Below are 25,507 nucleotides of genomic sequence, written 5' to 3'. Positions count from 1 at the left end.
GATCACATGAGATTCAGGGTGAGCTTGCCAAATGGATACAAAATTGGCTTAAGGGTAGGAGACAGAGCGGGGTGGTGGAGGCCTGTTACCAACAGTGTTCCACAGGGATCAGTGCTGAGTCCACTTTTGTTTTATATAAATAATTTAGATGAGAACATAGAAGGCATGGTTCATAAGTTTGCGGATGACATCAAAAATTGGTGGTATAGTGGACAGTGAAGAAGGATATCTAAGATTATAAAGAGATCTTGATCAATTGGGTCGATGGGCTGAGAAGTGGCAGATGGAGTTTAATTTGGATAAATGCAAAGTATTGCATTTTGGTAAACAAGCAAAGGTAGGGCTTATTCAATTAATGGTAGGTGCCGGGGTAGTGCTGTAGAACAGACACCAAGGGGTTCATGTACATAATTCTTTGAAGCTTGCATCACATATAGACAGGGTAGTTAAGAAGGCATTTAGCACACCTGCCTTCATTGCTCAGACCTTTGAGTATAGGAGTTAGGACATCATGTTGAGGTTGTACAGGATGTTGGTGAGGCCTCTTCTGGAGTACTGTGTGCAGTTCCAGGTGCCCTGTATGGGAAGAACATTTTTAAGCTAGAGAGGGTTCAGAAAAGATTTACCAAGATGTTGCCAGGAATGGAGAGTTTCAGTTATAAAAATAGGCTGGGGCTTTTTTCATTGGAGCGCAGAAGGTTGAGGGGTGACCTTATAGAGGTTGATAACATCATGAGGGGCACAGATAAGGTGAATGGCAGGTATCTTTTCCCTAGGGTTGGGGATTTCAAGACTGGGGGGGCATATTTTTAAGGTGAGAGGAGAAAGATTTCTCGCCCGAGAGGCAACTTTTTTTTTTTACACAGAGGGTGGGTCACTTGTGGAATGAACTTCCAAAGGAAGTGGTGGATGTGGATATTGTTACGTTTAAAAGACATTGGGATAAGTACATGAACAAAAATATTTGGAAGGATATAGGCCAAGTGAAGGCAGGTGGGACTAGTTTAGTTTGGGATTATGGTCGGCATGGACTGGTTGGAAAGAAGGGTCTGTTTTCGTGCTGTATGACTCAATGTATGGGTTTTTCTTGAGGATAGGGAGCAGGTAGCCTGCAAAGCTGTTGATGTGACATTGGCCACCTTAATTTCTCTGTTCCCCTCACGCACATTGACCTGTCTTCTTCTGAACTTGTTGCACTCTGTCCTTTCAGGTCTAACCCGGACTTTACTGACAATGGTGGTGCCACTGCCATCTGGTGTGGCACCTCTACCATGTAGAGGCTGGAAGCCAATTCTCAGGCACTTCTTCAATCACCTCCTAGATCATCACTCCATTACTGAACATCAGGTGGCTGTTACCAGGATGATCTCTGGGGCACCTTTACCATCTGTTCCACTCACTTCACCTCCTCCTCCAAATTTTACAACATAAAAATCTTCACTTTTCCCACCCCATTAGTTCCAAAATTGATCTGATGCATTAAATATTTTTCTCTCCACAGACACTGCCGAACCTGCTCAGTTTCTCTAGCACTTACTATTTTTATTGCAGATTTCCAGCATCCAGAGTTCTTGGTTTTCACTTTATATAAGCCAACACCAATTTATGGAATACTAGCAGAAGCGATATTTCATACATCGTTTTCACTCAAAGTATATTCCAGCAATACATTAACTTCATACAATTTTTGGTGAATTGTTGAAAATTCTTTTAGCCAAAGTGACTTCCGACAGACTTACCGGTTTGGATGTAGGTGGAGGCAGTGAAGCAACACACAAGGCAACATCTTGTGAACTGGTCTGAAATTTGGTTTAAAAAAGAGATAATAATTTTAACATTACATGCATTTTCAAAAAAACCTCCCTTTCCTTCTCACCAAATATCATAAAGTACCTTAACAGTAATGGAGCCTGAGACGAACAGCAGGCAGGCTCCCCCTCCAGGCTACTACAGTCTTCGAAACTGCACAAAGCCAGAGACTATCATCAAAATTCTCTATCTCCCAGTTTATAGCCCTCTCAATTTTCGAATCAAAAAACATTTACAAGTCTATTGACCTACTGTCCTTTTCTAAAAAAAACAGCATAACCTCCAGGGCCTGTTTTGGGTCTGCAATTTAAAAGCGCAGGAGACAAGGACCAACAGACTTACTGTCAAGTATCACTTACAATAAATGGACAATTAGGATAGCTTTTACAGTTCAGCTGGCCCCAGGCTGTAAACAAGCAGGATCCACATTCTGTGAAATGAGCGGACACATGGTGACTGTACTCAAGGACAGAAATTTGGAAATGGGACATGCTAAAAGCTTTTGAACACAAATTATAGATCACTTGAAAGTGAACAATGAAACCTCAGGCACAGAGAGTAGTTTTTTTTCTGATAAACAAACATGTATCACATACAAAAACATTCATCATTTTTAAGAATCATCAAGCCAAACAATTTAGAAGTCCACAATCATCTGTGAAGTTCGTGCTTGAACAATATGGAATGCATACAAATTCCCTTCTGGGATACATACAACAAAGGTAGCCCAATATTTTTAAATGCAGGTTGGCAGATTTAAACTTTGAAGAATCCCCAAATATGCACAGATGGTAATCCAACCAGTTAATACTATGCAACTGTCCAAATCCACATTCTATTGCTTGATACTAGCGATGAACACCAATATGACTTTAGCTTTGTGGAACAGCTGGAGTGAGAGAGGAACGTGAATGCCTAGGGAGAGATTCTGGTAGTAAAACAAGCTCAGTGCTTGAGCAAGACATCAGAAATCCACCCAAGGCTGTCATGCGGACTTGAAAGGTGTGACATTTTACACCCAGTTTAGATTTGTATTTTAAAGAAAGCAAACAGATAAAAATTAATGTGACATTTATAAAGCAAACCAAGCAATAAACTACAATAAAAGTCTGCTCAACCAATAACCATCTAACGTTAATAATTGAAAAGCTCACTGGTATTGTGAACTATGTTTTTTTAGAGATTAAAGACTGGGACACGGACATTTTACAATCTAGTGCTATATTTGACTTATGAGCTTAGTAGAGTTGTATAAAGGGTTATTTTTGTTCTGTATCTGATCCACATTATACTTTACTGGGGAGGACTTGATGCTAACAGTGGGAGACAAAAGTAAAACAAATTACCACTCCCAACACTCAGATTCTTTGGCTCAATTGGCCTAAAATGAACAACAACATAGCAAGTTATCAAAACCCAGTTTCTAATAAATATCGTAGTCTTTCCTACTTCAAAGTGTCAATCAGATACTGAATTAGACTGACACTTTAACATGTGATGCTTAATCATAAATAGAATTTTTTAGGGTTACATCAAAGTTTCAGGAGATCCCAAGATAACATGGTTAAACCTGTTCATACCAGTCTCAAGATAGACCAGTATGTTGGAAGAACTGCAAATTTACTTAACTTTATTGTTATTATTTTGAAAAATAAACATCTTCTATTCACTCATATCAAACTGGTATTCACCGCAAATCCACTTCCATTCCAGAACATTGTCACCTCCTTGCGCCAGCAAGCCACACAGATGCTAGTGATCAGAGTGCACGGGACCAGGTAAAGGAGGGCTGGTTGGCCTGTCTGCATCAGTGCCAGGGCAAGAAAGGTAATGAGAAGTCCAATGCCATAAGCTGTGGAGGAGAAAAAACTTCAATTTACAACAATCATTTGCATAAACATGAAAGGTAGGTGTAGAAACTTGAAAATCTCTCACTGTCCAGTACTCTTTTAAGTGAATGCATTTAATATTTCATTACACTCAACTAGAGTCTGCCTCATTTCCCTCCGGGACTTTATATACGTTTCTGTGAATATTAACTTAACAAATTCAGGTCCTAGCTTTAACCTTCCTTTGGATATTCCCATTCTACTGTTTACCTTTCCATTTTGGAAGCAAGACAGATTCATCAATTTGGTCTTCCCGAAGTTTTACTACAAGACATATGAGCAGAAGTAAGCCATTCAGCCCATTGAGTCTGCTGTACCACTCAATAAGGTCATGAATGATCTAATAATTTTCAAGCTTTTCAGGCTCTACAACTTAAAAGCCATTATTATAGGCAATTAAATCCATTAACTGCCTCTTACACTAGTAATTAATAGGTACAAAGTCTTAATTACCTTTTACATGTCCCCTTCCTGAGGTTTGATCAGATATAAAGGGTCTTCTCAAACTCTTGACTGTTTTGACAGAGTTTGTACTTGAAACATTAACCTACCATGTGTCTTTCTAGTGTTAATGGTTATGCCATTAATTTCAGCATTTTATGCATTCTTGGGTTGGTTTTCCCTCTACTGGTTAGTATAGTCATGGAGGTCAAGTTATTGATATTTTTCACATGTATTCCATATATTCAACATTAAAGGAAAATGTTACAATTTTCTACCTAATTATTTATTATGTTAATCAAGATTAAAATATTTCTGTACATTACATATGGTGTGTGTATTATTCTGTTTCAAAATCCTTGTTATTCAGTTGGATTTTACATTTTATTGTACTGCTCAACTGTGCAACTCTAACTGTTACAGCTGAAAGAATCTTCTATGATGCAAAATTAGCCAATTCCAGCTGAAGGTACAATCATTATGAATTGACAGTAACAGTGCACCTTGAATCATTGGCTGCCTGTGCTGCAGGATTCATTCAGCTCATCATACCTGCATCAATTCTATGAAAGATTGACCAAAAATAGTCTCATTCCCTTTCCAGCCAATTCTTTGTATTCCCTGCAACCAATACTTTTTATCTTAAAGGTGTGTAGTAGATATATAAAATACACACACACACGATAAAAATATATGCTGAAGTTCCTGCTCTACAAAGGGTCTTAGTGCAATGAAGAAAATGTCGGCACTTACCAATTGTGCAAGCCACAAAATAAATTCGTGAGGTCTGTGCCTGAATGTCAAACCTGTGGCAATAGGCCACCAACATTCCTGAAAGGAAGACCAAAAAAGGAAGCTATTACTTACATTTTTGGATAGAAGGAGAAAACGAAATTGCAATTTACAACAATGATCTAAGAGAATTTCAGGAATGAAGGCCCTACAGAATGGTCTTATCCTCAACTATTTGGAAAACGACGTGTCTTTCAATTCAGTACAGACTGATAAGCATATACAAATGTGGGGGCTGCTCGGTGTTGGCCTCCCACTGGGGCCAGCATCTTTTTGCTATTTAAGACCAAAGTCCTACAAAGAACTATGTTGATTCTGCATGCGGCCAGGAAAATACATAACGGTCAGTAGCTCTATTGCAAAGGAAAACTACCTTGCAACAAATTCAAAATTCTTAAATAATTCAATAGTTTCTTGTATTTGATTAACCGAATATTTGAATACATCTAGTTTTAGGGTAAAGGCCTAAAGCAGGTGAATATCCTGAAAATTTGTTTACCTGGTATTAAGACATCACCAAAGCCAAGGAGGGAGAATGGCCTGTCACACAGTGCCAGAGGTGACGAATTCAAGCGGGGCACTTTTAGCACCATCGGAAGCTAAGAACAAAAGAAAAATCTCACCCGGAATGCAAATGGTTTAATTTGATTATATCAGAGAGAAGAGTTTGATTTACTTTGAATCTGTTTTCCACATAACCAGACTCTAACAGTTGATTGCACTTTAAGGTGTCAAGTTCATTTATTTCATCACAGTAGTGAAACATGATAACACAATTATACCTATTAGTACCTGACTTGGACAGATTTAGAATGAATCTAAATGGTTGTAGAAGAATACTGCTAAACATCAATATCCCAATGATGAACATAATGAGCCTTTTAGCTTGCCATTCCGACAAAGCATCAACAAACCTATCAAAAAATCTGCTCTACAGCAAATACTCTTGAGAAATAGATAATTGGTTGGTAAGCATTAAATAAGCAGCACAAGATCCTAACAGACTCATAGCTAATAAACGGTAAAAATCTTTTGAAATTAGCTAGTTTACTCCATCTGAACACAGAATTTCAAGGTAAAATATGCTTAGCCACCAGCACAGCAATAGCTGAGCCACTCAGACCAGGAAGGTCTCATTTGATCAATGCCTCTGCAGTTACCTTCTCTTTCCAGGTCTGCTATTGATGTCAGCCTTTTGGAGATATGCCACACGACCATAGTTGTACTAAATGACCTAATTTTGAACGTGTCCATGTGGATGGTGAATAAGAATAGGACTAAACGGAGCTTTGATAACTGGTGCAATCAGGCCATTTTGCCAATGTTCATTTCCACGTTTACAAATAAATAATGATGATATAGGTGGGTACCTAAAAGGTACCAACCATAAAACCAAACTCAAATGAGGAGTCAGAAGATGGAGCCCAAGGTAAAACTGTAGGGAAAATTCAAGATTCAAAAGATTCAAAGATAGAAGTACCAGAACTTCCTGAGATGAAACTGTTAACTCCTCCTGTTTCAGTCTCTGTCTATATCCCCATCCTAAATTCTGGGAATGAGATCTCATTGTTGTATTAGAATCAGGTGTCCAAACCTCTAGCAGAGAAATGGAGGTAATAACACTGGAAACATCTGGTTCACATCCTTCCATTAACAGGAAAATAAAAAGGCCTCAATGACTGAATGCGCCAAGTTAATCTTCTCGCTCCTCTTTTTACCCTTTCATGTAGGCCTAGAATCAAAAGGAAATCTATTCCAATCAGCTCTTTCTTGGTTGGATCTCACATTCAAGGGGAATGGCACCTGGATCTGTCAAGGAGACTGACCAGCCTATTTACCGTATTTGGCAGAATTTCTAGAATAGCCCAGGAATGCCTTCAAAGTCTGTTTGGAACACGGCAGGAGAAGAGCCTAGCCAACAGAATTGCTGTTCATTGCAGTTGAAAACTCAGTTCTGCTTCAAGCTTCAGAGTCCTGCTCAAACAGGAGTGTATTTTCTAAACCAGATTGAGTGCTATGGATTTAATAATTAAGCCATAAAATAAAGATTAAGGTAGCAAAATACAGGAGTCAAGTGGTTAAAAAGATCAAGCAGGAGAATCCCAAGTGCATGATCTCCTGCTCTCATAAAACTTTGAAAACTTACACTTGCATAACATTCCAAAGATACTGCAAAATAGTTGCAAGGAATAAAGAAAACAGACATACATCAGGAAGGAAAACAGGGAAATGCAAGAGTTATGGAGGGATGGGTCAAGCAGTTAACTGTAAATAGGCATGACAGAGCAGCTTATAGGACAACGAAAAGGAAGAGAGAGTGGAATGGAATAAAAAAATTCAAGTATTTTAATAATTTGTTGATAGAAACACTGCAAAGGCCACTGCTGGTTTTAATAAGTAACATGACAGCATGCTTTCAGCTGTACCTTCTCTTGAGTGGAGAAATCAGAAGGACCAGCAGCAACCTCCATCATGATACTCTCCCCGCTCTGAAACACACAAACTCATCACTCTTAGGAAATATGGCTTCACTTCAAAAATTATTTCAGTGCCCTTTAGAACTCTTGGAAAACAACTTGGTGAAGAAATCAGAGTGAGGCAATAATATTCTCCACTCCACTCCCAACAGTCCACAGCCACCCACTGCACCCAAAATTACCTTGTTCATGACTTAAGGTTAAGCTGCTTCTTTTATGCATTTTTTTCTAATCATTTTCTTTAAATTTGAAGCAATACAAAATTCTTTATAAGTGTAGGATGCTTTTAACTGGTGTCTTAGCATTCAAACATATCCCACAAGTTAAAAGAGTTAGGGCAAAAGGTGCTGGCATTCTGCCAAATTATGTTTCTTCCTATTTGTCAGTTAAATGAATTAAAAGGAGCTCATGTGGAATTGAGAGTCACGTTTAAAAACGGATGAAAACTACTCAGCTCTTTCTTTTAATGAAAACAGCAGACACGGCTTGGTTGCCAAATAACAAAGGACAAATTGCTGCAAACATAATTGGTAATAGTCACATATTCATTTTGGACCAAAAAAGGATAGATTGGGGTACTTTCTAGGTGGTGTGACATTAAATACAGTAGATATCCAAACAGACTTGGGGGTTCAGGTGCATTGATGTTTAAAATGTCACAAACAGGTCCAAACTATAATAAAACAAAACGTAACGAAATTCTGGCCTTTGTATCTAAGGGACTGATGAACAAAGATGCAGAAGTTTGCTGCAGCCATACAAAACCCTGCTTGGACCCTATTTAGAGCACTGTGAGCAGATGGGGATGGATATATTGGCCTTTTTTTGAAGTACAACATAGGTTTATAAGAATGACACCTGGATTTCTGGGTTAAGTTGAGGAGAGATTAAGCCTGTTTCCTCTAGAATTTAGAAAGTTAAAGGTGACCTGATCCAAGTCTTCAAGATATTAACAGTTAAAAGACAGGTAGATAAAGATAAACTATTTCCACTGGTTGAGGATTCTAGAAATAGGAGGCAAAGTCTGAGAATTAGGGCCAGACCATTCAGGAGAGATGTTATGAAGCACTTCTACACACAACAGGTGGTAAATGTTTGTAACCCTCTTCCACAAACAGCAGTAGATGTTAGATTGGTTGTTAATTTTAAATTTGAGGTAAATTTTTGTTAAATGAAGGCTTTAAGAGAAATGGGCCAAAGGTTGGTAAATGGAGTTAGGCTACAGATGAGCCACAACTCACTGAATGGTGAAACAGGCTCGATGCGCTGAATGGCCTACTCCTGTTCCAATAACGCCTTTTGTCTTTCTTGCCCACTTTAATTGGGCAAATAATTTCATACAGGATGCCTACAGCCAGCAGAAATATTTTTCGCTATTTGCCTAGGCTGGATTAGATCCCAAAAGTCAGAGATAGAGGCCAGTATTTAATCCACCGCACCAATCATGTTGGAACGAGTGACTGCCAAAATTTGGTTGCTGAATACCATTAGCTAATAGTGACCTACATACTTTCAATCAATACAGATTTGTATGTAGAAGCAAAGGCAAAATCTCAGTTAATCTCAAAAACAAACTGCAAAGTAATTTACCTTTGCTACTGAAATATTAAAGGTTCTGCAGGCAACACATTTTTCAGCTTACCTGTGTAAGGAATGGTGTAATGGAGACAAAAAATATATCGTAGACAAACAGAACTGTCAGCAGTAATGTGCAAGCCTGGATAAAACAAGAGAGAACCATTAAAGTCCAGAAACAGTTAATACTAAAGTTCAAAGCAAACACCATTAAAGTCTGAAAAATCTATGATTAAAGTTAAATATAAACACCAGCACAATCTATAAATGGTTAATATTGAAACCAACCAAAACATTAATGTGTCTAATCAGTAACCTGCTTCATTGTCAGTCCAGCCTATCAGTATGGATCAAGCTGCTTTCAACAAATTCAAAGAAACATGGATAGCTTTGTGATGAACCAAGTGATTGCGGGTTACAGAATTTTAATTAGATGATAATCTTATCCTTCCTTTACTAATTAAATTTCAGGTCTCTGCTCCTTTCCAAGCCACAGCTTCCCAGACTGAATTTTTAAGCATTACTGTCATTACTATACATTTCTTTACATATGTGACAACAGATTGATTTAAAATAAGTGCACACTTGCCAGAGATAAGGTATTCCAACAATCCATGTTGGGTATGGCAAAGTGTGCAAGCATAAACAATGGTATTAGATACATGGGAACTCTGACCTTCAATGTTAACAGGTCTGCACTAGCTAGAATTCGCAGTTAGCGCCACCTAGTAGTGTAAGTGAAAATTACTGCAACATGTAACAGGCTTTTAATAGACTTAAACTGATTGAACTTCCGATGAGAGATCTGCCTGAAATATTATCTCTCTCTCAATGGATTCTGATTGACCTGCTGATTATTACCTGCATTTTCTGTTTTTATTACTGAAGTAAATGTTCCAGATCCTGATCACACTTTATTTGCGGGATATTTAGAACGATTTCTGAAAATCTGATAGCAAATATGGAATCACAACGGTTAACATGCAGGTATAGCAAGCAATTACAAAAGCAAATGTTAACAGGATATCATGACTCAGACAGAGTGCAACAGAGGTTCATTCGAGGCTCACAGGACTGATTTCTGGGATGAGGGGATTGTCTGAGATTAGGTTGATTGATTGATCGATCACATACTTGCTAGAGTTTATAGAATAAAACAGAATCAAATAGGTAATTTATTGTCACTTGTATTTTTACAAAAATGCAGTGAAAATTGTTTATGTCGTCGTATTCCAACACCTATATCAATAACAGAAATCATATATAAAATAAAACTAAGACAAAGTCCATCTTTGTTCATTTCCTGGCTCAAGGTTGAAGTAAAAACAGGAACCACATTCTCCACCGCTGCAGAAATCAACATCAAAGCTGCTGGAATCCCAGGTCAGAAGACATTTAGAATAAGAGGTGATCTCATTGAACATAAAATTCTTAAAGAGCTCAACAGAATGGATGCTAGGAGAATGCCCTGGCTGGACCATCTACATAGTAGGAGGCACAGTCTCAGATTAAATTGTCAGTCATTTAGGATTGATGTGCAGAAAGTTTATTCTCTGAAAAGGTTGCAAACACTTCGAATTCTCCAATGAGAGCTGTGGATGTTCTATCAATGAGAATATATCGAGGAAAAAAAACTATTTATGCAAAGAAACGAAGGATTTCAGACTTTTTCTTAAAATTCATGGAAAGTAGGTGTTACTGATTAGGCCATAATTTATTGCTCATCCTTTATTGCCCTGGAGAAGTCAGTAGGAAGCTACATTCTAGAACCGCTGTAGCCCATATGATGCAAGAACACAGTGTTATTACAAAACAAGTGTCAGTCTTCAAATCAGCAAATGAAGCAAGCAGCGATCTACTTCCAAGTCAGGATGGTGAGTAGCTTGGAGGGGAACTTACAGGCCAGAGTGATCCTGTGTTTGCTGCTCTTGTGGGCTTCCAATCAAGCAAGCTGCCTTATCCTCAATGGTATTGAGCTTTGAGTGTTTTAGGAATTGCATTCATCCGGGCAAGAGAGTATTCCACCCTAATTGTGCCTTGTAGATGATGGAAAGGTTTCGGGAAGTGAGGCAGTCAGTTACTCACCACAGAATAACCAGTCTCTGACCTGCTCTTGTACCCAGGGTACTTGTATGGCTGGTCCAATTGATTTTCTGATTACTGGTCACTGGGAATGCCCAGGATGTTGATAGTGGAGAATTCAGCAATGGTAATGCCACTGAATACCAAGTGGCAATGGTTGGATTTTCTTGTTTGAGATAGTAATTGCCACACTCTTGAGTAGTGTGCAAGTTTATTGTCACTTGTCCTCCAGAACCTGAATGTTGTCCAGACCTTGCTGCATTTGGAGATGGACTGCTTCAGTATCTGAGGAATTGTGAGTGGTGCTGACATTGTGCAATCATTAGTGTATACTGCATTTCTGACCTTTTTGAGACACTGTACAGATAAATAACTCAGCTTTATCCCCCAAATTCAACCAATCTGATTGGCTACGATAAGCTGATACAACTTGCTACCTCATAACTGAAAGTGCTAATAGATCAGGTTTACCTCATTAACACGATGAGGAAGATGTGGAGACAATATGTAAGAAGTCTGTGAAAGTTCCCCCAACTATCAATAATAAACCTAAAGTATCTAAAAAGTAAATTGCACAAGGGGAAAAAAAACCTCTGATAATGTCTAACCAGCCAGGAGCTTGTTCATTATAGATATCCTTTCAACCAGTCTGGCCATTATTGTCAATGGGTCATATATAGATCAGCTGATGGATTTAGACTCTAGCTATCCAAACTTTAATTGTAAATATAATTTCATAACCAGCTAGTATTCATGCAACAGAACTCAAGGCACAGTACCTTAAAAGTTGGGAGTCGGATTGTTTTCAACATGTATAGGCAAAAGGCAATCCCCAGAGTATCTTGCAAAACCCAGGCCCATCTGTGAAACAGGATCCATTCAGTACTCAAAGACTGTGCAATAAATCATTGCCCCAAAAAAGTAGCAACACCAACATGATACTTCATAATAATAATGTCATTAGTACAAGCCATTTACTCAGGATGTCCATTTAAAGACACCTTTGGTACCTTTCAAGTAATTTTAAAAACAGTAGCTTTTAATAACTCAATTTTCACTTAAGGTTAAATAAAGAAAACCAGCAATTATGAAATATCAAATTATGAGAAAACATCTGCATGTTTGCACTCTGACCTTAAATTAGCACCAATCAAACAGAAGTGGGTAATTGATATAGTGCGATAATCAGCAAATAAATTTCATTGCGAGAGATTTAGGTATACATATTAGACAGTGAACACAAATGTATAAATCTGCATATTGTAATTTTAAATGTATAATAACACAATGCAAATAGGAGATAAACAATCAATTCATGAAAGTCCTTTGTACAAGAGTGGTTTAAAATCACCTCTACACATCTAAGAATGCTCACATATTGGGATAAGCAAATATTCACACCATGTAATTTCAAAATCAGTAATGCAAACAGGTACAAATAATAATTGTTTAACTCAAAGATTAACAAAAAGCTAAATATTGTAAATTCTAGCAGACTGAAGCAATATATGTAGGAAATAGGCTAGCTAATTTTATCAGAATTTTTAAATTTAACATTTGAATAGGAGCAGAATGCTGTGGGAAGTTAGGGAAGAAATGGCAGGGGCCCTAGTAGAAATATTTTTATCATCTGTAGCCATATGTGAGGTGCCAAAGGACTGGAGGGTGGCTAATTTTGTGCCTTTAATTAAGAAAGGCTGTAAGGCGAAGTCTCAGACCTATAGACCTGTGAGCCTGACATTGGTGGTGGGTAACATGTTGGGAGGTGATTCTGAAAGATAGGATTTACATACATTTAGAGAGGCCCCAAGGAATGATTAGGAATAGTCAGAATGGTTTTGTGCAAGGGAAATTGTGTCTCACAAACTTGATTAAGTTTTTTGGGGAAGTAACCAAAAAGATTCGCAAGGGCAGAGCTGTAGTTGTTTACCTGGACTTTGGTAAGCTTTTGATAAGGTTCTGAATGGTAGACTAATTAGTAAAGTTAGATCACATGGGATTCGGGGTGAGGTTGCCAATTGGATACAAAATTGGCTTTACAGTAGGAGACAGAGGGTGGTGGTGGAGGGTTGTTTTTCAGACTGTAGCCCTGTGACCAGTGGTCTTCCACAGGGATCATTGTTGGGTCCACTTTTGTTTGTCATTTATATAAATTATTTGGATAAGTATATAGGAGTCATTGTCAGTAAATTTGCGGATGACACCAAAATTGGTGTTGTAGTGGATTGTGAAGAATGTTATCTAAAATTACAAAGATATCTTGATCAATTAGGTCAATGGGCTGAGAAGTGGCAGATGGAGTTTAATTTAAATAAATGCAAGGTATTCCATTTTGGTAAAACAAACAAGGGCAAGACTTATAAAATCAATGGTAGGGCTCTGGGTACTGTTGTAGAACAGAGAGACTTAGGAGTTCAAGTACATAATTCTTTGAAATTTGCATCACAGGTAGACAGGATGGTTAAGAAGGTATTTAACAAGCTTGTCTTCACTGCTCAGATCTTTCAGTATATGAGTTGGGATATCATGTTGAGGTTGTACAGGAGGTTGGTGAGGCCTCTACTGGAATAATGTGTGCAGTTCTGTTCGCCTGGTTATAGGAAGGATATTATTAAACTGGAGCAGGTTCAGAAAAGATTTATCAGGATGTTGCCAGGAATTGAGTTATAAAAGTAGGATGGAAAGGCTGGGACTTTTTTCACTGGAACATAGAAGGTTGAGGGTGACCTTACGGAGGTTTATAACATGATGAGGGTGAAGGTGAATGGCAAAGGTCTTTTCCCTAAGATGGAGTAGTTCCAAACTAGGTGGCTAGGAGGAGCAGGAAAGCTGACGTTTCGGGTCCGGACACTTCTTCAGAAAATTTTCTGCTCCTCTGATGTTGCTTGGCCTGCTGTGTTCATCCAGCTCTACACCTTGTTATCTCAGATTTTCCAGCATCGGCAGTTCCTACTATCTCCAAGACAATATTACTTACTTGTCTTCATTTCTGAATACCGCCCACACACAACTAATTGAGACACAAAGTATGCCCAGAACCAACATCCGTACTTGGGGACGCTTGTGACTACATGGTAGGTCTGGAATCCTGATTAGAAGAGGAGAAAGATTCAGGGTAATATCAGTGGAACGGCAAGGAGAGAATTCCAGTTTCAATGTTGCTTTAAACTTGGTTTTTACATCAATTTACAAAAGATATATTCTAAGTTACACCATACCTGCATTCACAGAAAGGAATTCTCCCGACACATGGAGACAGGCAGCTATAAAGCCCAATGGAAGATGCAAGGCAGAAAATTCCTATGATTACATACACTGGTTTTGAAACAAGAAACAATGAGTAAGGACTTAGTTAATGTAACTTTTGAATATGCACAAGTGTCATACTAGTTTACAAATTTCTTCCGTCAAACATCACAATTCAAATGGAGCACCTAATTTTAACCCAAAAATTCCATGTTGTTTTGAAAATTTTTTCCTCCTGAAGATACAGACCTCTAGTTCCAGACAACTAATACTGAACAGCATCTCACCTGCTCTGCATAGGAGTCTAGACAGTCAGCATCAGCATATTAAGTGTTGATGACATCACACTGGAGTCTATTCTTACAGGTGCCGGATGCCCGTACTTCTTAGTAAGAGTCTATAGTTCAGGAGTCCTGAATCATGGCTAATTTCTTTTACCCCTCTTTATCTAGGAGGTCCTAATGTGAATAGAAGTATTCTACCATTTGGGTGAGAACAGCAGGGGCAGGTAAGATTTTGAAGAATAGTTGTATTAACAAATGGATTGAACCTGGGAACTTCTTGCAAAGTGTGACTCAATTACACTCACTAGGCCAAACAGCATCTCTTTACAAGTCAAATGTTCTACTTCAATAAAATATGATACTATGTCAAATATTTCAACCATCCACCCATAGTAAGAAACGTTTTGTATGTAAAATGTAACAAACTGTGGCACAAGACTTGCTGCCATCTAGCTCACTCCCAGATACTTGGACATTCGGTAGCAGTGACATACCTAGTTGATGGTAGAAGTAGTAAAGGAGCACCAACATTGAGCAGCACATAACCACAAAAATACAGATCATAATTGGTGTAACATCGACAGTTTCATCATCCTGTTTGTCTGCCCCATCGTGCTTGTGTTTCATATAGCGCCTTAAACAGGAACAAAAATATTAAAATACCACATTTCACATGAGTATAAAAATGCTCACATAACTGCCTGATGTTTATTTGATAAAAACTTTTAAATTGTGATAACACTAGCATGTCTTCCCCATCTGTTACCACCCTGGAGATAATGGAGGTGAGCCGCCTCTGTGAAGCGCTGCAGTCCATTTGGTGTAAGTAGCCTCACAATGCAGTGAGTGAGGGTCTCCCAGGAATTTGATCCAGCAATTATGAAGGAAAGTCAACATAGAGTGCAACTTGGAAGAGAACTTGCAGATATTCCCATGTGCCTTACATTGTAGTGCAACACCGGGAGAATCAGACACAAGTGCAAATAGTGACCACTACTCTCTTAATTTAGCTGTGAAAAACTCTCGGTTCCTGTTGGACAGATAATCAGAAAGGAATTCTGGCCTGCACCCAAAGTTTCTCAAAGAAATTTGAGATCTGAATTCAGAGGAGCAGAGTTTGATAGTGAGAATATGGCTTCTCATTCAGTCAACACAGCTTAGGCAATGGTACCAACATCCACCCTCAAGATCACACCCTGATCACAAGTGTATTGCAGAATTAGATAGCTGAGAATGAATAGAATTGCAGCCCACATCTGTGAATGAATAAAAGAAATTTATACACATAATATCCCAAAAAGTGGATTTGTACTGCAAATACTCCTCTGGCAAGTTTGGCCAAGGTGACTGAAGGAGTACTGACAGCTATCAATCACATAAAACACTATGCACAATTTACTTAGTTCCATGCAGCATGGACCACCTACTTTTTCACATCTTTGCTTCCTGCCCAGTAGCCACCAATTGCCACTGTTCCGACTGCCATGACGAAGATAACCACCATGTTATAGTCCAGGAACGGTTCGTTTGGGGCATACATTGCAACTTTGATTGATTTTCCAAATGTCTGTTGTGAAAATAAAGCATTTTGTTAAAACATAAACGTTATTCATTTGGTTTTGCCAATTGGAATGTTACACATCAGACACCAACAGCTGTGAGAGGACTTAGTCACAAAATATGTTAATAGAAGTGGTAAAATTTGAGACATTTTGAACATTAAGCTTTTGATATTGTTCTAATTGCACGGTGTTTAACACCTATGAATGATCAGTATTGGGGTGTAACAGTATTGTGTCACGAGGGCCACCTTTTTGGATCAAAGAATAAATCAGCCTTCCCATGATGAGCTTAATCTTCTGTTTTCATTCATTTGCATAAAGGGAAGCCGTTGATATCAGTAGATCCTACTTCTGAAATTTAGGATTCATCTGCTAACGCAATATAGCAAAGATAAAATTAGCACTTAACTAATTGGCTGATAACATTCAAACTGCTCAAAACCATCAAGGAAAAAGTACAACTTGAGATAGAACTGAACCATAGGACTGTAACAGTGTGCAGGCAACGGCTGGTGCACACCATCTGGACAGCCTTGCCCCACAGTGTACTTTACAGCATAGGAAGAGGCTATATGGCCCAATAAGTTCACGCCAGCTCTCTTTGGAGCACTCCAAGTTATCGGGACATGCTGTAAAACATTTTAATTACATTTTAAGAGCCTAAAGTCAATTGTTTTCTTAGTTTCATGTCAAGTAGATCTTTTAGGTAGTCAATGCTTCATATAGATTAACCAAACTCCATTTGCTCCATTTGTTCAGCGGCGGGAGTCGGGAGAGAGCACGAGGGGACTGCTGGGAAGGTGAGCTTTTTATTTTTAAAGACTTACCTTGTGAAATCAGCAGCCTCCATTTTTGCAGCAGCAGTGGGAGCGGTGAGAGCGAGGACCAGGGGGCTGCCGGGAAGGCAAGTTCTTTATTTCAGCAGCGGAGCTGTGTGGGAGCAGTCGAATTGTGCTCTGGGAAGGTGAGTGAACTGATATATTTGGGCAATGGTTAAACCCAAGACACTACATGTGTAGTGTCTCCCACCCGCCCTACGCCTCTAACGAAAAGAAAACTCTGTGGTGTGTTGATAAGGTAAGGCTTTTCTTTTTCTTTTTTTTATCCTGTGCTGGTAAGTAGAGTGATTGGTAAAAATTTTTTCATTTCATTTATCTATTATTTGATATTATAGTAGGACTAAGCTAAACTTAACAGTAAAAATGGCAGGAGATCCCAGACCCGTGATATGCTCCTCTTGCTCAATGTGGGAGCTCAGGAACGTGGCTGATGTCCCGGACTCCTACACATGCAGGAAGTGTGTCCAGCTGCAGCTCTTGTTAGACCGCATGACGGCTCTGGAGCTGCGGATGGACTCACTTTGGAGCATCTGTGATGCTGAGGAAGTCGTGGATAGTTTAGCAAATCGGTCACACTGCAGATTAGGATTGCTGAGGGAGAAAGGGAATAGGTGACTAAAAAGCAGAGAAAAAGCAGGAAGGCAGTGCAGGTGTCCCTGCGGTCATCTCCCTCCAGAACAGGTATACCGTTTTGGACACTGTTGGGGGAGATGGCTCACCAGGGGAAGGCAGCAGTAGCCAGGTTCATGGCACCGTGGCTGGCTCTGCTGTACAGAACGGTGGGAAAAAGAGTGGAAGGGCTATAGTCATAGGGGATTCGATTGTAAGGGGAGTAGACAGGCAGTTCTGTGGTCGAAAACGAGACTCTCGAATGGTATGTTGCCTCCCAGGTGCACGGGTCAGGGATGTCACAGATCGACTGCAGGACATTCTGAAGGGGGAGGGTGAACAGCCAGCTGTCATGGTGCATATAGGCACCAATGATATAGGTAAAAAATGGGATGAGGTCTTACAAGCAGAATTTAGGGAGTTAGGAGCCAAGATAAAAAGTAGGACCTCAGAGGTAGTAATCTCAGGATTGCTACCAGTGCCACGTGCTAGTCAGAGTAGAAATGAAAGAATAGGCAGGATAAATGAGTGGCTTGAGAGATGGCGCAGGAGGGAGGGGTTCAGATTTTTGGGACATTGGGACCAGTTCTGGGGGAGGTGGGACTATTACAAGTCGGACGGTCTACACCTGGGCAGGACTGGAACTAATGTCGTAGGGGGTGCTTTTGCTAACGCTGTTGGGGAGGGTTTAAACTAATGTGGCAGGGGGATGGGAACCAAATGAGGAGGTTAGTGGACAGTAAGGAGGTAGTAACTAAAGCATGTAAGGAACTAGATAATGAAGTCAGTGTGACTAAGGGGAAGAGTAGGCAGAGCAGATGATGAACGCAAAGGGACAGGTGGTCTGAGGTGTATTTGTTTTAATGCGAGAAGTGTAATAGGTAAGGCAGATGAACTTAGGGCTTGGATTAGTACCTAGGAGTATGATGTTATTACTGTTACTGAGACTTGGTTGAGGGAAGGGCAAGATTGGCAACTAAATATCCCAGGATATAGATGCTTCAGGCGGGATAGAGAGGGAGGTAAAAGGGGTGGAGGAGTTGCATTACTGGTCAAAGAGGATATCACAGCTGTGCTGAAAGAGAGCACTATGGAGGACTCGAGCAGTGAGGCAATATGGGCAGAGCTCAGAAATAGGAAGAGTGCGGTAACAATGTTGGGGCTGTACTACAGGCCTCCCAAGAGCGAGCGTGAGATAGAGGTACAAATATGTAGACAGATTATGGAAAGATGTAGGAGCAACAGGATGGTGCTGATGGGCGATTTTAATGTTCCCAACATTGACTGGGATTCACTTAGTGTTAGGGGTTTAGATGGAGCAGAATTTGTAAGGAGCATCCAGGAGGGTTTTATAGAGCAGTATGTAAATAGTCTAACTCGGGAAGGGGTCATACTGGACCTGGTGTTGGGGAATGAGCCCGGCCAGTTGGTTGAAGTTTCAGTAGGGGATTACTTTGGGAATAGTGATCACAATTCCATAAGTTTTAGAATACTCATGGACAAAGACGAGAGCGGTGGACAAAGACGAGAGCGGTCCTAAAGGAAGAGTGCTGAACTGGGGGAAGGCCAACTATAGCAAAATTCAGCAGGAGCTGGGGAATGTGGATTGGGAGCAGCTGTTTGAGTGTAAATCCACATTTGATATGTGGGAGGCTTTTAAAGAGAGGTTGATTAGCGTGCAGGACAGAACATGTCCCTGAGAAAATGAGGGATAGAGAGGGCAAGATTAGGGAACGATGGATGACAGGTGAAATTGTGAGACTAGCAAAGAGGAAAAAGGAAGCATACATAAGGTCTAGGCGACTGAAAACAGATGAAGCTTTGGAAGAATATCAGGAAAGTAGGACCAATCTAAAATGAGGAACTAAGAGGGCTAAAGGGGTCATGAAATATCTTTAGCAAACAGGGTTAAGGAAAATCCCAAAGCCTTTTATTCATACATAAGGAGCAACAGCGTAACTAGAGAAAGGGTTGGCCCACTCAAGGACAAAGGAGGGAAGTTATGTGAGGAGTCAGAGAAAATGAGTGAGATTCTTAATGAGTATTCACCGAGGGACATGAAGGATGTTGAGGTTAGGGACAGATGTTTGATTACTCTAGGTCAAGTTGGCATAAGGAGGGGGCAAGTGTTGGGTATTCTAAAAGGTATTAGGGTAGACAAGTCCCCAGGTTCAGATGGGATCTATCCCAGGTTACCAAGGGAAGCGAGAGAGGAAATAGCTGGGGCCTTAACAGATATCTTTGCAGCATCCTTGAGCACAGGTGAGGTCCCAGAGGACTGGAGAATTGCTAATGTTGTCCCCTTGTTTAAGAAGGGTAGCAAGGATAATCCAGGTAATTATAGACCGGTGAGCCTGATGTCAGTGGTGGGGAAGCTGCTGGAGAAGATACTGAGGGATAGGATCTATTTACATTTGGAAGAAAATGGGCTTATTAGTGATAGGCAGCATGGTTTTGTCTTACCAACTTGATAGAATTCTTTGAGGAAGTGACAAAGTTGATAGATGAGGGAAGGGCTGTAGATGTCATCTACATGGACTTCAGTAAGGCGTTTGATAAGGTTCCCCATGGTAGGCTGATGGAGAAAGTGAAGTCGCATGGGGTCCAGGGTGTACTAGCTAGATGGATAGAGAACTGGCTGGGCAACAGGAGACAGAGAGTTGTAGTGGAAGGGAGTTTCTCAAAATGGAGAACTGTGACCAGTGGTGTTCCACAGGGATCCGTGTTGGGACCACTGTTGTTTATGATATACACAAATGATCTGGAGGAAGGTATAGATGGTCTGATTAGCAAGTTTGCAGATGACACTAAAATTGGTGGAGTAGCAGATAGTGAAGGGGACTGTCGGAGAATGCAACAGAATATAGATAGATTGGAGAGTTGGGCAGAGAAATGGCAGATGGAGTTCAATCCAGGCAAATGCGAGGTGATGCATTTTGGAAGATCCAATTCAAGAGCAAACTATACAGTAAATGGAAAAGCCCTGAGGAAAATTGATGCAAAGAGAGATCTGGGTGTTCAGGTCCATTGTACCCTGGAGGTGGCAACGCAGGTCGATAGAGTGGTCAAGAAGGCATACGGCATGCTTTCATTCATCGGACTGGGTATTGAGTACAAGAGTTGGCAGGTCATGTTACAGTAGTATAGGACTTTGGTTCGACCACATTTGGAATACTGCATACAGTTCTGGTCGCCACATTACCAAAAGGATGTGAATGCTTTGGAGAGGGTGCAGAGGAGGTTCACCTGGATGTTGCCTGGTATGGAGGGCGTGAGGTATGAAGAGAAGTTGAGTAGATTAGGATTATTTACATTAGAAAGACGGAGGTTGAGGGGGGACCTGATTGAGGCCTACAAAATCATGAGAGGTACAGGCAGGGTGGATAGCAAGAAGCTTTTTCCAAGAGTGGAGGACTCAATTACTGGGGGTCACGATTTCAAGGTGAGAGGGGAAAAGTTTAAGGGAGATATGCGTGGAAAGTTCTTTACGCAGAGGGTGGTGGGTGCTTGGAACGCGTTGCCAGAGGAAGGGGTAGAGGCGGGCACGATGGCATTATTTAAAATGTATCTAGACAGATACATGAATGGGCAGGGAGCAGAGGGATACAGATCCTTGGAAAATAGGCGACAGGTTTAGATAGAGGATCTGGATCGGCGCAGGCTTGGAGGGCCGAAGGGCCTGTTTCTGTGCTGTAATTTTCTTTGTTTTTTGTTCTTTGTTCAAACTCTGTTTTAAAGCCAAAAGAATACAACGATATACAGAACCTTTAGGAGAAGAAACAAATTGAATAAATTAGACCAGACTAATCCAGCTGATATCCAGAATTCAACATGATAAAGCAGTATATCAGCTGCTAGTGTTCCCAACAGGCTTTGACAGCCCTGTACTATACCAGAATGCCTAGGTGGCAGATTTTATTTACAACAGGAAAGACACAGTGGCACAGCTGAGCTGGAATTCTTCTGCAGAGCTTGGGAAACCTGTAGTATACGATACAGAGTTACTCACAGCTCTCAGTCCATCCTCCAGGTCTCCACAAGGAGACAAGCTGGTTCTACACAAACTAATGCATAATGTAAAATAAACTGATGAGAATGCAGTATGATATGCTTGTACACTGCATGTGAAATGGCACATTCCCACGACTGACTGTATTACCAATACAAATTTCTGGTACTGGATAGATACTGCTTTCTGCTGGACAAAGGAAAGGAACATTAACTTTAGGGCAAATGACTCTCACACTTCTCTACATTCAGACTGAGAGTTATGCTTTAATGTTCATTTCATCGTCAAGGTCATCTCCTTCCACTTTAAAATTATCATTTAAGTTTTAAAATCCCTCCATGGTCCCAGCTCCCCTCATCTCTAATTTTCTTCAGCTCTTAATCCTTAGAAATCCCTGTGCTCATCAATTTTAGCCTGTTCAGTATCTTCTTTTCAATCACTGTACTACTGCCTTTAAATGTGAAGATCCTAAGCTCTGGAATTCCTTCCATTAATCAGTTCACATCTGCTTGTTTTGTTGCCCCATTTATGATATTCGTTAAGACCTCTTGACCAAGCTTTAAATCATATGTCCTCTTATCTCCTGGCATAGTTCATGTTAAATTTTGTTTGATCATAAAGAAAGCTGTGCTTATATAGCACTTTCCATGATCACTGGACATCTGAAAGGGTTTGAAACATTTTTGAGGTGCAGTCATTGTAAGCCATGTAGGAATCACAGCAGCCAATACATGCACGGCAAAGTCTGGTGAAAAGCAATATGATAATGATGTATTTGTAATGTTGACTGAGGGATAATTAGTGGCCAAGGTAGCAGGGATAGCTTCACTGCTCTTCTTCAAAATGGTAATATATCCCCGAATTTTCACTCCCGAGTTATAAGTGCAGAGTCTTGAAAATTTCCAGGGCCACAAACCTGACTAGTCATCAACAGGAATTGGGGCCCACTGTCTTGATAAATAGCTCAGAGGCATCCGCCAGTGCAGAAGAGGGTGTTTAAAAGGGCAGCCTTGGTGCTCTGGATCTTTGCCCCAGCTGTTAATGAAAGTAATAAAACAAAAAAAGTCCCCAGTCCTCTTCTCACATGCCCCATTCATACCAATCTACGTCAACTCATGTTCATGCTCATTCCCACATGCCATCTCATACCCTTCGACCTAAACTCCTCTGTTGACCCCATATCCCTTTATAGCTCCTATGACAACTCATATTACCCTGCGCCATCCTTTGCTCATACACTCTCCATTCCACCTCAACCAGTATGCACTATGGGCAGACCACAGTATATATGTGGAGACTAAATAAAATAAAGGTCTATGTATCTATTGATAACTTCACTAAGTGTAAGGAAAAAAATTGATTTTTAACAAATTACTACCTTTAAATTCATTTAATCCCTTATCAAAATAGTCCTGCAAAATAGCAGTACAGTCATTTGGAACTGCCAATTAAACTGTGAACCGATTGGTATCCCACCGTGATGACAATATGTTGTGTCCCCAGGCTTATGTGGAGAGTGAAATAGCAAGCACTGATTTTTGTTCTAAAATTTCAGGCTATTTTTCAGAAAAATGGATAGGCCAGAAGATTTAAATGTCATAAAATATTTACAATTCTAATGAGTTTCACAGTTCCAATGAGTTTATATACGTTTTCCACACATTCATGTCTACTTTTAACAGTCTCAAAGGATACTAGGACCTCACCGAAAGGTGTTCAAGGACATTTCCAAATAACTCTGGCAGCTTTAGACTTTCTCCTGAAAAGTGTAACGCCCGCAAGTCATGTCTCAGGCATCTCACAACTGAAATAAAATCAGAAATTGCTGGTAAATCTTAGCAGGTCTGGCAGCATCTGTGGAGAGAAATCAGAATTAACACCTCAGTTCCAGTGAGCCTTCTTCTGGATCTGAAATGTTAACTCTGATTTCTCTCCATAGACGCTGCCAGACCTTAAGATTTTCCAGCAATTTCTGTTTTTGTTTCAGATGACCAGCATCTGCAGTTCTTTCAGTTTTTTGTCTAGTATCTCACAATTGAAAGTGCATTTGTTTGATGACTGCTACAGTTTAAAATGTGCAACTGCCTTCTTGAACCATGGATATGCCAAGTAAAACCCACCTTCACTTTCCCATTGCAACAATAATGGGTGCTAGGTTTCCAGAATTGTGGCTCTGGTACCGCTTTGGACAAGTCAGAGTCCTTCTCTGTCAGTATGAAAGTTCATGTCATAGAATCTTTTACATCAATGTCCAGGCAAATAGGACCATGGCTTAATGCTCCATCTGAAAGACAGTACCTCCAACAGTACATTTCTCCCTTAATTCTGCACTGGAGTATCTGCCACAATTCTGTGATCAAGCTCTGCAACAGAATTTCAATGAAACCTACTTACACAGAAGCAAGACTGTAAGCCGTAGCTGATAACGCTCTTTTAAAAGTGCTGTGGGACTCTTTACAACATTAAAGGCACAATGTAAATGCAAGCTGTTGTTGTCACAAATCTTTTGTTTCCTCCAACTTCAGAACAGGCCAGCAATAGCTGCAACTAATATGGATAGGTGGAAGCGGACTACAGCCTCACTGTTCCTTCCTGACCCAAAGGCAATCAACCAAATTTCCCGCTTCCTGTCAATATCCAGTGGTCCTTGCAAGAAAGTGAGTGACTGAGAGTGGATGCCATGTGAGGCAAGTTTCAGACTTGACGGAATGGTTCTACAGAGTTTGAACACACTGGGTCGAAACAGCATATGATAGCCAACACCGTGGAGGCATAGGCATATTAGTGATATTGGTAGAGAAGGAGCAGCAAAAAAAAACTGTTAAAAACAGCTTTAAAAACATATTACATCAAAACAACTTATTCAGTATCAACCAATTAATTTGTCTTTTTGGGGATTGGGGATTTTTGATACCAGATTTCATCTGCTTCTTTCTTTATCTACACACATTTCTGCTGCTCTACTTAAATGAGAGTTGTTGTGTTTGACCCACCTGGATCTGTAGTAAATATTTCTAAAAACACCACACCCACTAACAGGGACACGTGAGAACTTTTACCTTTGATATATCAAGCATGTCATCGTAACTGAGGAGAGCAACTGGGATATCAATTTCCTCATACTGACTCCCATTTCCACCTGGAGGCACCTGCACAGCAGAAAAGAAATAATCATACAGTAATCAAACACGACAGTTTACATAGACATGTCTTTAATCCCACTTTCATTATGCATTGATTGAACAGTTTTGAAAAATGTAAGAGGAGACAGTAAAAGTCCTGAGGCAGTATCTGAATAAACAGTACATGGTTTTTAATCTAGGGCCATCATGTCATATAAGTTCACAGATAGGCAATGATAATTGGTGGGATAATAGAGATAGCATTTATTACATTTGCAAGTGGATTTCTTGTGGTACTGCTTATGAGGCTATTAAGAGAATAACTAGTGCTACCGTTAAAAGATGCTGAGACTATTAAAAATGGCAACGTGACCGAGGCTACGAAAAGCAAAGTTGTATAACCGGGGTATCAAAACCCCTACAAGCAGAAACTGTGGGCTATTTTCAACAGGGCAGAAGTAACCTATTGTACTCAAGTAAGGAAGAACATCAAACCACCAGGAAAACCTTGTGGGTTAAGAACCCCAAAAAAATGAAAATGACAACCCTACAGATGAGCTACCACTGGAGCAGGAACAGGGGAATTAGATCAGACATCACACTACTTGATTAGGAAGATCATTCAGACAAAAGCCTCCAGATCAGGCTGGAAAACAAAGCAAGAAACAATGTTGGACAACAAAGTGCAGAGCTGGATGAACACAGCAGGCCAAGCAGCATCATAGGAGCAGAAAGGCTGACGTTTCGGGCCTAGACCCTTCATCAGAAAAG

General features: G+C 40.1%; 1 protein-coding gene across 1 annotated transcript in view; it reads right to left on the bottom strand.

The window, feature by feature from the left end:
• Window positions 1-25,507, bottom strand: part of sppl2 (signal peptide peptidase-like 2) — a 53,917-nt gene that overhangs the window by 5,243 nt on the left and 23,167 nt on the right. The window contains exons 2-13 of the mRNA XM_048613905.1: window positions 24,674-24,763; window positions 16,023-16,162; window positions 15,090-15,229; window positions 14,284-14,380; window positions 14,043-14,153; window positions 11,845-11,926; window positions 9,051-9,125; window positions 7,358-7,420; window positions 5,431-5,530; window positions 4,893-4,970; window positions 3,501-3,661; window positions 1,740-1,799 (exon numbers count right to left, since the gene is read on the bottom strand). Coding sequence (XP_048469862.1) covers window positions 1,740-1,799; window positions 3,501-3,661; window positions 4,893-4,970; window positions 5,431-5,530; window positions 7,358-7,420; window positions 9,051-9,125; window positions 11,845-11,926; window positions 14,043-14,153; window positions 14,284-14,380; window positions 15,090-15,229; window positions 16,023-16,162; window positions 24,674-24,763 — 1,197 coding nt within the window. The remainder of the gene's footprint in view (window positions 1-1,739; window positions 1,800-3,500; window positions 3,662-4,892; window positions 4,971-5,430; window positions 5,531-7,357; window positions 7,421-9,050; window positions 9,126-11,844; window positions 11,927-14,042; window positions 14,154-14,283; window positions 14,381-15,089; window positions 15,230-16,022; window positions 16,163-24,673; window positions 24,764-25,507) is intronic.

This window comes from Rhincodon typus, chromosome 29 (genome assembly GCF_021869965.1).
Source record: "Rhincodon typus isolate 14 chromosome 29, sRhiTyp1.1, whole genome shotgun sequence".
In the NCBI taxonomy this organism is placed as follows: domain Eukaryota; kingdom Metazoa; phylum Chordata; class Chondrichthyes; order Orectolobiformes; family Rhincodontidae; genus Rhincodon; species Rhincodon typus.
Note: the sequence above shows the minus strand (reverse complement) of the source record. Positions and strands in the feature narration are given on the sequence as shown.